Genomic DNA, 12,212 nt, shown 5'->3' with positions numbered 1-12,212 from the left:
ATAACTATATATTAATGGCAGAATCACAGGCTCCAAGTTCCTCTTCGGGTCATGGTGGAATAACGCGGGTTAACAAGTACCAAATAGGACCAACGTTAGGAGAAGGAACATTTGGAAAGTTTGTATTTGAGTTACTATTAGAAAATCGCAATTATTGGATATTTGCAAATTATTTAAAGAGTTAAACAAGCTCGAAATGTATTAACTGGTGAATTTGTTGCAATGAAGATATTAAATAAAGAACATATATTAAAGAGCCATATGGCTGACCAATTAAAACGAGAAGTTTGCAATCGAATTTTTAGATGTTATTTATTGATTCTTCAAACTTTTCTACATTGACAGATTTCACTAATGAAAAAATTGCGACATGAAAATGTAGTGCAATTGATCGAAGTTCTGACAAGTAAAACAAAGTATTGTTTTTCTTGAATTGTACAAATATTAAGATTTTTTAATCAAAACTCAAGAGTTTTTATTGTGTTAGAACTTGCAATTGGAGGAGAACTTTTTCAGAAAATAGCCAATGCGCAACGTTTCACTGAACCTGTTGCGAGAAATTATTTTCAACAGCTTCTGCGTGGAGTTGAATTTTGTCATGCTTGTGGAATTTGTCACAGGTTTATTCAACACTTTTTCATGCGCTAATAAATCGATTCTTTTCTTTTGATGTAGGGACTTAAAGCCTGAGAATCTTCTTCTGGACGATAAGGGCCGTTTGAAGATTTCTGACTTTGGACTTTGTGCTTTGACTGGAAAAGATGATGTTCTTCTACGAACTCAATGTGGAACTCCGAATTACACTGCACCAGAGGTTTTATAGGCGCACTTATTTTAATGAAAAAACAATTTTTTAAATTCTTTTTGATGGGAAAAAAATTGATTTAATGTAATCGGATTTTTAGATTTTAACTGGAAAACCTTATGATGGAAAGCCTGCTGATGTGTGGAGCTGTGGTGTTATTCTGTTTGTGATGCTGGCTGGATGTGTGTTGCTTCTTTATAAATTGATATGCTTTTTAATTTTATTATTTAATTGTTTCGATATACTTAATTCAAAACAAATATGATAAAAAACAAAAATGACAATATCATTTAGATCTTCCTTTTGAAGAGAACACAACAACAGAACTATTCAATAAAATCAAAAAAGCTCAATACGAATTTCCTCCTTATTTCCCAGAAGCACCAAAATGTTTGATGCAGCAATTAGTTTTTATTTAAGTTTTTGTCATATAAATTTTCACTTTCTTTCTTTTCCCAAACTGATTCTCTTATCACAACTTGCACAATAATTGATCCAACAAATATCACACGCATGCACAAATAAAAATAAACCCTCCTTTTCCCTCCAGCCCTCATCCAAGCCATTCTCATCCCCGAGCCCACACGCCGTCTGACCATCGCCCAGATCAAAGAGCACCCCTGGTATCGTGGAGAAACCTCTGACGGCACACAAAGCACCTCCTCCCGCCATTCCCCCACATCCTCCCCTCGCCAGCACGCGCCTTCTCCTGCCTCGCCTGCCTCTCCTGCTTCTCCTGCCTCTCCCTCCGGAAGCAGCCCATCTTCTCCGTCTGCCCCGCGCAAAGGCGCCCCCGCCGCAATCGGCATCACTCCACCTCAATCGAGTCCCAGGCGCCAGTATCAGCAGCCCCCGCAGTCTCCTCTGATCGGCAAAGTGACTGAGGCTGAAATGAACGAGGCGTTCCAGGCCATCGACGAGACAGAGGTGAGAAGAGAGAAGGAGACGGAGCAGGAGATGAAACGCGCGGTGCTTCAGAAGCAGCCCACGGCTATTTCGTCTGCGGAGATTGCAGAAGTGACTGGAGGACAGGTGGTTATACCATCTGTACAACAGTTGCCTCCTCCTCCTTCTGCATCTTCAACTTCTTCTTCTTCCTCTTCCTCTTCCGCAAGTGGAGGAGCAGCCACAAGCAGCACTGCCAACCGCTTCTCTTCCACCCCAGCAGATTCTCCTCATCCAACAGCTGTTCAGTTCTCTTCATCCCATCCGCCTTCTTCTTCTGCAGCAGCAGCAACAGCATCATCTTCTTCATCATCATCTGCTGACAAAGCAAGTGGCAGACCGTCTCCCATCATCATCCCCTCAAAGACACCTGGAAGCCCAGCTCAAACACAGCACTCGCAACAAGCACAGACCACTCCATCGTCTTCTGCAACGCCCAGGCGAACAGCTGGCATCTCTTCTTCCACTTCTCCTACACGCGCACCTGTCTCTCCCTTGACAATCAGACAGTCGCCTGCTGCTTCTCCAAGGCTGCGCAATGCTTCTCCTGCTCCTTCCTCTTCTTCCTCTTCTCCTTCTTCCTCCTCATCTTCTTCTTCACCCACACAGTCAACAGCCCACAAGCCAGCCACGCTGAATGTGTTTGACCTGATTTCAGCGACGGGGGCGTTGGACATTGCACCCAAAATACACGACTCCATTCAGAGGAGAGAGGCTCCGAAGAACGCCAGCATCCGCCGCGAGACAATCTTTGCCTGCTCTTCCACTGTGCCTGCATCTTATGCCACGCTCTGCTCTTCCTCCTCTTCTGCACTCGGCAGCTCGCCTTTGGCACGCTCCCATCCTTCTCCCTCGCACTTGTCCTCTTCTTCTTCTGCCACTCCTTCGTCTTCGCCCCACAAGGCATCTGGTACTGTTGGTGCAGGAGCAGAGAAGGAGATTCCGATCACAGCAGAGATTATCATGCGGCGGGTGGTGGACGAGCTGCACAAGATGCGCCGCGCAGAGGCAAAGGTCTCTGCCCACTCGCCGTTCAAAGTGCGGTTTGCAATGCAGAACGCCAGCGGGGCGATGACGGCAACGATTGAGCTGCTGAAAGTGGCGGAGCAGGTGTATGTGATCGAGATCCGGAGAGGAAGAGGCGGGGTGATGGACTTTGTGCGGTGGTACAGGCAGCTGCGGATCAAGCTGAACGACATCGCTCCTTTTGACCACAACGCGATGAACGCGGCGATGATCACAGGAGTTGCTGACAAGCCCTCTGCGTCTTCTCCAGCTGCCTCGCCTGCCTCGTCCAACCCGTCTTCCCCTCGCAGCCACACAAGACAGGTGCCTGTGTCACCGACAGGAGCATCCAGGCCGCGCTCGCCGTTGGTCCAGTCGTCGCTCCACACACCTCGCAGTTGAAGTGGATGATGATGCTGATAATGACTCCTGCCTGCACTTTCGGATGGGAATATTTTGCATGCACTTATCGTTATTTTTTTTTTTTTTTAATTTTATTTTATTTTTTTCACGATCTTTTTAATGTATGGATTTTGTTTTGCATTATCTTTAACCTTATTTATGCTTATTTTTAAAATTATTTTCAATTGTTTCTTTTATTTATTTATTTTTTGTAACTCTTAATTCAAATTACAAAATGGATCTTTCTCTTCGCGACTGTACTGTTATCGTTGTTGGATTTTTATTTCGATGAGCAGTTTTTGACATGAAGCTTAGTGTAATGCTATATGTATTAAAAATGCCATTAGGTGGTTATTTCAAAATTGCATTAAGACACAAAAGTTGTTTTTGCTTTCTTTTCCTTTTTATAAAAGATTGTTAACTGATGAATTGGCTAATAAATGAAATGTTAAAAATTGTAGTTATTCACAAAATTGTGTGGTAAACTTGCTTGCACTTAGCATTCACACAGAATTGAAGAATAATAAATTGCACTTCAAGGAAGCGATCAAACATGCTTTTGATGTGTCGATTTAACCTCCCTTGTTTTTTTATTCGAAAATAAGTTATGAGTTTGTATGACTGCATGCATATGTGTTAAATTCTAAATTTCAGTTCAACAGCATCCCCCTTTTCTCTCAAGACTTCTCTTCCTTCTTCCACTTCGTCGGAGCGTCTCTTTGAGGCACTGGACTCGCAAAGAAGCTTTTCACATCCTGGTTGTGTCTTAAATAAACAATTTCATCGTTTTCATTGGCTCCACTTCCGCCCTTCCCAAATGTCGATGGAGCTGCTGCCTGGTGTTGTTGTGCAGACAGTCTTTTCCACCGATTCTGCTTCGCTTCCTTTTTGGCTGCTTTCTTCGCTTTTCTTTTTTCTTCTTTGTGCTGCCTCTTCAACCTCTTCTTCTCTCGCTTCTTTTGCCTCAAATTGAACTGAGCCACCCTCTTCAAATCTTCAAACAGCGCTTTTTTCTGTGAAACAATCGCTTCTTCCCGCTCTTTGCCTTCTAAGCCTTCGAGCATCGTTTCATCAACAGCAATCATCTCACCAATTCGCTCTTCTTCTTTCAAAAATGCTGAAAATTCCATTTTGCCAACAGTCGAAGGCGAAAGCGGGAATATCCACTCTGAAACAAGCGATGGAAAAGCAGTTTCGATCTCTTCCTCTGTCTCTTCACTTTCTTCTTCCTTCTCTTCGTCTGTCGATTCCTCTTTGCGATAGTCGTCGTCAAACTGCTCGTCCTCATCCTCCAAGCCACCATTATCATCATCAGCCTCATATTCCCCTTCTCTCCCTGCACCTTCTGCAGCATGACCCATCCGCCTTCTTCTCCTGTCGTTCGCTTTGGATCTGCCTCCGCCATGGATCAAATTCTGCTCACTGAGAGCAATCATCACCTTCATCTGCTTCAGCTGGCTCTCCAGCACACGCTGAAGCTGTGCCTCAGACTCCAAGTTCTGCAACATGCCCATCCTCACTCCATCAATTCCGAGTGCTGTGTCAACTTTTTCCTTTTCGAGCCTTCTTATTTCGCGCCCCATCCGCTGCTCTCCAACTGCTGCTATCTTCGCCAGGACTGTCTCCATTTCCATCACTTTCCTCTTCAATGACGCTGTAAGCATTCCTCTTTCTCTTTCCTTCTCGACTCTCCAAAGGGCATCTTTGGCTTCAGAAACAAGAATCATGCGTCTTCTGCTCAGCTCTTCTTCCTCTCGCCTGAGCTCTGCGTCCAACGCAGCCCTCTTCTCTTTCATCGATTGCGCCCACAACTCCTCCTCTTCTTCTTCCAGTTGTTCTCTTCTTTGACTCCTCAGTTGTTCTTCGAGCGCAAGCACCTCTTCCCTCCGACGCTTTTCTTCTTCTGCTTGAGAAATGGCTTCCGCAACAACGCTTCGACTTCTCTCTCTTTCAACATCCCGCATAAGATTGGATAATTCTCGCAGCTTCTGTCTCTCTTCGATAATCGTGTCTTCATTTTCCTTCCTTCTCCGCTGTAATTCTTCGAGTGTGTCCATCCTCCGCCCAAATGTCATCTCTGACAGCTGATGGCGCCTTTTTTCGTAGTTTGATTCTCTTTCGGCATCTTTCACAATCGCATTCATTTCCGCGCTCCATTCTGCATTCTCTCGTTGTATCCTTCCCAACTGAAGTGTATCAAGAATATCTTCCTTTTCGTGCGCTTCTTTGCTTCTTTGCTTTTCTCGCTGCAAAATTTCATTCAGCCTTTGTGTGCCATAAGATGATATCCTGCGTTCCCGTTCCTCTGCCTTTTCTTCTGCTTCGTCAGCATCTTTCAGCGTCTTTTCAATGTCTCTCATTTTTCGTTCCCGATATGAAAACATTCTCTTTTGTTCAGTTTCCATTCTTCTTTCTTCAAGTTCTCTTCTCTCTTCTTCTGCTTTTCTTCTTTTGCCTTCAATAATTTTCTTTTCATACTTCGCTTTTTCCACTTCAATCACGCCCCAATCATCTCTTTCCTTCACTTTGGAAAGATGAAGTTGATTCACAAGCGTTTCATGTGCCTCTTTCTTTCTCTGCTCCCTCTCTTTCAACTCCCAATAAACGCTTTCTGCATTGAAACGTTCAAACGGCTGGTACTGCAACATTTCTGTTTGTTCGCTTTTTCCTTCATCTTTTGCACTTTTATGGCTTCTCTGTGATTCTGAGTAGTCAACAACGCAAAGAGGAGTCACTTTTTCGCTTTCGCCCCAAAGCGCCTCAGTCAATTTTGGCGTTGTATTGTCTCTTATTTCGTTCACTTTGTCAATCAGCTCGCGAGTTTCTTCAACATCGCGCACAATTCTGTGGTCACTCAGCATCAGTTTTTGGAATTCGCTGATTGAAGTTGTTCGAAGGATTGCATCTCTCAGCCTCAAGCACAGCGCAACTGCAATGCAGCAAACAACAGGCGGCTTCCGGAAAAGCCGCCGAGATGAGTTCGCAAAGGAAAAGCCAAAAGGAGAAGTGCTATTTGAACTGATTCGCCTCTCGCTTCTGCTGTAATTCCATTCGATTTGTTGCTTTGCATTGCTTCTTGACAGTAATTCCTCGTTTGTCTCTTCATTCATCCATTCGTCTATATCCTCGCCAAGGCTCATCACAATCTGGTCCATCAGCATTCCCCACTCTCCGACTGTTCTAAAGCATTCGGAAAACAGAACACGCTGCCAAATCCAAAAGAAGTCCCAATGTTCTTCGCTTTGCTCATCTTCATATGCTGCATTTTTTGGAATCCTCTTTCCTTCGTTCTGTCTTCTTTCCTTTTGTCTGCGTTCTCTTTCTCTCAATTCCCTCTCTGCAATCGCTAAATCATGCACATGCTTCCACAGCTCGTCGTCCCATTCTCTCAGCAAAAGAATGCAATGTACAATCGCCTCAGTTTTCAAAGATGGAAGTGCGCCCAGCCAATCAGAAAAAGGCGGATTGGATAAAAACGTCATAAGAGTTTCGAGAACAACAACATCCAACCGATCTTCATCTTCAAGATTTTCTTCATCGTCTTCTGCAGCTGAAATGAATAGTTGCACAAATGGAAATACAAACCCTCCAATCCACCCTGTTCGCAACGATATTTTGGCGTAGTCAACATTTTTTCCTTCTGAATTTTGTTTTGATGCTTTGACATACTGAAACTCTGGCAGCAGCTTGCTTGTATGATTGTGAATTGGAGAGTGATTGAAGGTGTATCGCTTTCGATTCCTCGCGGGGGATTCTTGTTTCGTTTTTGTTATTTCTGCCTCTTCGCTTTCACCTTGCTCATAAAAATCAGTTATTTCTTTGATTTCTGCCTGAATATAATCCTTGTCATCCTCTTTCCATTTTGCAAAGCATTCTTTCCTTTCTTCGCCAATATCGCAGCAGCAAGCCGACCACCATCCAAGCATATTCATCACTCTCAACCATTTCTCTCGCACATCCTTATCTGCAATTTGATTCAAAGAAGCCAGATGAAATAAGCTTGGATGAGCTCCATTATTTGCTAATGCGTCTCTGCTTGTTTTACTCAGAGGAAGCATCAACACTCGGCTCCATATCATCATTCTGTGTTCAGCAGGAAAAGATTTAGATTCCCTGAGAAGTCGTCTAAATATTTTGATTGGAACTTTGTTCAATTGAGCATATGTGTAAGAATCGCAAAATGATGTTCCTGCCCAATTGTCTGACTTTAGTAAATTATTAATCCTTTCTTTTCTTTCTAAAGTTGAATCAGAATTTATTCTATATTTTCCATCAAACGGATCGAATGTTTCTAAAAGTCCAAGTAGTTGTGAAATCGAACGAACTTCTGTTGGTTTTGCTGAAAAATCTAGGAGAGTTAATTTCTTTTCAATTGCATTTTGCTCTTGCATCGATCCTGGGGATAATTCTCGAGCATCTGATGCATAATCTTCTGATACAGTTTTTTGTGATACATATGTTGGTTTAGATGGCAAAGAGTCAAATCTTGAGTATTTGTTTGTTGAAGATAAATTTGAATGAGGAATTGCTGGCGCATGATAACTATCAATTGCACTTTTTCCAACACTGTGTTCGCCCAGTGTTCCCCCATGAAAAGATGAAGAAGAAGAAGATTGTATGCCGCTGTTTGTTGAAGGAAAAGCAAACAATGGAATTTCTTAAATAGGAATGAAACAAAAAGAAAATTTTTAATTGTGATATCACACCATCAGACGAGAATGGACCAGATGAAAATGTTTTGTAGTCATATTCAATGGAGTCAGACATTTTTATAGATTTTCAATGAATGGTGATAATTCGAAAATTTGTTTGAAAAAGTTTGAATTGAAGACACTTTTTATTATGGGGCAATGGAAATGATAAATAAACTGAAAAATGTGTAACATGAAATTTTATATATTATTTTTAAAAATAAAATGAAATGTTATATGCCCCTTTCATTTGGAAAATATGAAACAACAATAAAAAGGCAAAAAGAAGATATAACAGATAACTAATTTAATTTCACAAATAGAAACTGAAATCTCAACTTGAAGTCTTCAGAGTTGCAGAACGAGTTTGTTTATAAAACGAAAAGCTGCCGTTGAGAGTGCATAACGCAATAATTTCAGATCCCCAAAGTATTTCGCTGACTGGGCTGTGCGTTGGATTTACAATTTCTCCAGTTGGATCTGCATATAACAATTTGAATTTAAATAAGATAAATGTTATTTGAAAATGGATTTAACATAAAACATTGAAAAGATGGAGAAAAAAGAGGGAGAGAAATAAAAGAAAAAAGAAACGAGAACAAACCAATAAAAGGCAGGATGTCATAAGAAAGGGGGCCATAGATGATGAATGTGCTTCCCACCAGATTGGCAGAAGAGGCAGGTGAGACAACAAGAGAAGGCGAAGAGCCAACTGAAAGTGGCGACACAGCCTGTGTCATGTTCTGTGATGAAGACGCTGTGGAATTCAAAGCTGTCGCTGAATTGTCTCTCTCTCTCTTCCACTGCAGCAGCATCTCCTTCTCCCGCTCTTTCTCCTTCAGCGCCTCGCTCTCCAGCTCCTTCTCTCTTTTCTTCCTTTCCTTCCGCTCCTCCTCCTTTTCCATGTGGTTCCTGTCCCTCGCCTCCATCTCCTGCGTCGTCTCTGCCCACCCCTTTTCTGCGTACTGCTCTCCTCCTTCTTCATCGTCGTACACTGGCTGGATAATCCTCACCCGAAACTTCACCCCGTTCCCTGACACCATCAGCCCGCTCGTCGGCTTCGGCTCTTCTCCCACAAGTGAAAGCAGCTTCTTCTGCCGCTCCGCTCGCCTCGCCTCCGAAGACGAGAATGAACCTCCTGCTGTTGCTTCATTCGGTGCCATGCTCAGCGCCAGGGTGTTCTTCGATGGCTCTCCACTCCCACTGCCCATTCCTCCCTCACTCTGCCTCCTCTCACTCTCTTTCACTGCCACATCAGCTGCACTTGCACTTGCACTTCCATTTGCCCTCTCTTTTCCAAGTGCTGCGAGTGATATCTTCACAATCTCCTCTTCATCGTCGTAGTCATCATCATCTTCTTCCTCGCTGTCTGTTGTTGTCTCTCCGTTGGCGTAGGCTGCTTCCATCGCCCGCGCCTCCTCCGTCTTCCCTTGCTGCATCAGCAGCTTTATCTTCCTCTCTCTTCGGATTCTTCTCCTTTCTCTTTCTGCTGACTCGATCTTCCTCCTCCTCTCCAGCTCAGCCTCTGCCTGCTCCTTCCTCTTCTCCTCTTCCATCTCCCGCAGAATCGCACGCCACTTCTTCACCTCCTTCTTCCGCTGCGCTTTCTTCAGGATGTTCACAATTTCGCCATCCAAGTTCTTCAGATTGAAGGCATAGCTGAATATCCTACCATCGTCTCCAGTTGTGACAAGCTGGTAAACACGCGCAAGCCCACCGCCGCTGGCGGATGTTGTGTATGGAGGAGAAGGATCAAATATCATACGGTGCACCTGATGAAATGTGAATAAGGATTAATAGAGATTAATATTGGAAGTGATGGAAATTGCAAATGTTGAAATAGTTGATTGAAATAAATAAGATAAATAAATAAAATAAAATAAAATAAAATAAAATAAAATAAAATAAAATAAAATAAAATAAAATATACCCATCCTTCGTGTCCTCTTAATCTGCACAGTGGACGAGGTGTTTTGTTAACTTCAGAATACAGCATGACTGTGTTTGCTTCACCAGCAACCTTTTTATTAAAAATAAAATAACATAAAATAAAATAAAATAAATAGAATTCATTGAAAGTTCAATTAAAATAAGTAAATGTTTATGAACTAATCTTATAAGCACACAGCAAGCAGTCTGCCATCAGATGACCAAGCAACATAACTTGCAGCACCTGCATCGGTTGCAAAGGCACAATGAAAACTTTGAAGATGAAAAAATAGATTGGGCGAATAAGAGAAAGAAACAAACATTTAAATATTAAAAATGAACAAATAATAAAATATGATTTAAAGCAACTAAAAAAATATTTCACAGAAAAAGGTAAAAACGCTCATCATTGTAGCAAATATGCACTTTCACACAAAATCAAAAGAAGCCACAAAAAAAAAAAAAAAAAAAAAAAAAAAAAAAAAGAGAGAGAGAGAGAGAGAGAGAGAATAGAATACCTGTTAGAAAGGAGGTTGAAGAGAACGACATAACCGTCGTCGAGTGCAAATGCCACAAGAGGGATGGCTGGATTAGGGTTGATGCGCAGGCAGTGAATTGGGTGATATGACAGAGACCAGCGGCCAATCGGGTTGAGCGGCGTGTTGCGAGAGTAAAACTGAAAGCTGAAGGATGGTTGAAACAATAATATGATGAATGAAATGTGCATATATATGAACCGTGTGTATATGTATTGATGTGAAAGTTTGAAAAGAAATGAATAAAACACAAATTCAAATCATGTGTCAAAAAAAATATAATTTTTTTTTCAAAAATACAGCAATTTCAACAGAAACATCAATCCATTCAATAAAAAATCGAATAAATTTTTCATAACAAAATTTATTGATAAAAGATATGCTTTGATTTAAAACATACTCATGAAAATCAGATGGTCTGTCCGCTGGCAATTCCGATCTCAGTGCCATCGATGCAGAAGAAGACGAAGAAGCATCCTCTTTGGACTTCGAATACGCCGCTGGCAAGTTGATTGTCGGTGCCACAAAAGTCGGAGTGGCCAAGTGAAGTGTCTGCGAATCGCGTCGAATGATGTCTGGGTCGATGGACTTGAAGAGCGACTCATTCGCCGTCATCGCGATCGCCCGCACATCCTGATGCAGACGGCGCCCCGTGCGAGTGATCGACGGCGGCGCGCCTTCTTCCTTCGCAGCATCGGAGGAGCGCACAAAATACGATGCCAGATAAGACGAGGTGATTGGGTGGAAGATGGGCATTGACGAAACTGCAGCACCTGGCTGCGGAGAAGAGCTGTGTGTGAAAGGCGAGCCGCTGGCAGCTGCTGGAGACGGAGACGGAGAAGAAGACGAAGCAAGTCCATCGCGAGAAAAAACAGACGCGGGTTGTGTGGCCGCAGCTGGCATTCCAGCCGTTTTGTCGGTGCCTGAAGAAAACGTAGACTGAGTTAATGTGTCTCTCGTTTCTGGTCCTTCTGAAGGAAGATCCGCCAATGACACTGGATCACTTGGTGGAGGCGGTGGATTTGGATCGGGCCATTCGACTTCTGGAAGGTTCATTTGAAAGCAAAGAACGGAGCCGTCTTCAAATCCTGCTAAAAAAGTTGGTATTTTTAAATGATATGATACATCAATCGTTAGACAACGTCCGCTGTTATGTAACTCCTACAATTTAAAAAGAAAGCATAGCTCATAAATTAATGTGTGCATTTTTCAAGCAAACCCCTTCGTTGTAAACTTGCTTTGCCTGCATAGTTGTTCCATCCAATAATTCGATTCTTCCAGAATCACGTCCAACAAGAATGTAAGGCTTTTGATCCCATATTATCTCAGATGTGCAAATAGCTGGATTCCCATCGCTATCGCCCAGAGAATTTGAAGGATTTCTGGGAAAATCGTCAAACTCTGGGTATCTTAAAGCAAGAAAAGAATCGTTCATTGTTACAAGTGCTGCATCAGCATAAATTGAAACCTTTTCACCTGAACAGTTTATTTGAAATTTAAATTTTAATTATTATCATTACCAATAAGTACAATTGTTACCTGGATATCGAAATGATTGCATTCTTTTTGGAGCTCCAGGCTTGACAATTTCTCTTGAATAATGACATTGTAACAAAAGAGGATAAACTATTGTGAAGTGTTCTTCTGCAATTGGGAGTGTGAAATATTTCTCTTTCTTGAATTCTTTTCAAAAAATAAAAATTTTTCGTTTTCCAATGAAATAGGCAATATTTTTTAAATCTCATACTATTTCCGCAAGGCAAACGTATATCATCGTCTGGATTATCAGGAATGATACCGAGCTTGTCTTGTAATTCTTGAAGTTCTTCTTTTTTATTCTTCCTCATTATACCCTTTTTTATTTATCATGTTTTTATTCTTTGTTATTTGTTTTGTCTT

At 42.1% G+C, this 12,212-nt stretch overlaps 3 protein-coding genes across 3 annotated transcripts; 1 reads left to right on the top strand and 2 right to left on the bottom strand.

Moving 5' to 3' along the window:
* Positions 1-14: 14 nt before the first annotated feature.
* On the top strand, positions 15-3,535 carry MONOS_5351 (putative CBL-interacting serine/threonine-protein kinase 8; the record flags this gene model as incomplete). The annotated part of the gene is made up of 5 exons (XM_067875490.1): positions 15-118; positions 676-814; positions 906-987; positions 1,100-1,195; positions 1,356-3,535. 5 exons carry the CDS (start codon positions 15-17, stop codon positions 3,155-3,157), a joined length of 2,223 nt encoding a protein of 740 aa, XP_067730126.1. The 3' UTR covers positions 3,158-3,535.
* On the bottom strand, positions 3,272-7,924 carry MONOS_5350 (Tre-2/Bub2/Cdc16 (TBC) - like protein C; the record flags this gene model as incomplete). Its single annotated transcript, XM_067875489.1, has 2 exons — positions 3,272-7,814; positions 7,864-7,924. 2 exons carry the CDS (start codon positions 7,922-7,924, stop codon positions 3,835-3,837), a joined length of 4,041 nt encoding a protein of 1,346 aa, XP_067730125.1. The 3' UTR covers positions 3,272-3,834.
* A 104-nt stretch (positions 7,925-8,028) lies between these two features.
* On the bottom strand, positions 8,029-12,163 carry MONOS_5348 (uncharacterized protein). Its single transcript, XM_067875487.1, has 9 exons — positions 12,061-12,163; positions 11,853-11,996; positions 11,533-11,789; positions 10,714-11,474; positions 10,296-10,460; positions 9,975-10,050; positions 9,779-9,868; positions 8,453-9,620; positions 8,029-8,328 (listed from the first exon to the last, which is right to left on the bottom strand). The coding sequence occupies exons 1-9, from the start codon at positions 12,158-12,160 to the stop codon at positions 8,183-8,185; spliced, it is 2,907 nt and encodes a 968-aa protein (XP_067730124.1). The 5' UTR covers positions 12,161-12,163; the 3' UTR covers positions 8,029-8,182.
* Between the last annotated feature and the right edge of the window lie 49 nt (positions 12,164-12,212).

Source organism: Monocercomonoides exilis (assembly GCF_001643675.1).
Source record: "Monocercomonoides exilis strain PA203 chromosome Unknown scaffold15-1837935, whole genome shotgun sequence".
In the NCBI taxonomy this organism is placed as follows: Eukaryota; Preaxostyla; order Oxymonadida; family Polymastigidae; genus Monocercomonoides; species Monocercomonoides exilis.
The sequence above is the reverse complement of the archived record's forward strand: the minus strand, read 5'-3'. Positions and strand labels throughout refer to the sequence as shown.

Coding starts and splice junctions, on each gene's coding strand:
- MONOS_5348 (XM_067875487.1), bottom strand. CDS start 12,160: ATGAGGAAGAATAAAAAAGAAGAACTTCAAGAATTACAAGACAAGCTC. Junction 10,051..10,295: donor TTCAACCTCCTTTCTAACAG/GTATTCTATTCT, acceptor TCATCTTCAAAG/TTTTCATTGTGCCTTTGCAA. Junction 9,869..9,974: donor CTGATGGCAGACTGCTTGCT/GTGTGCTTATAA, acceptor TTTAATAAAAAG/GTTGCTGGTGAAGCAAACAC.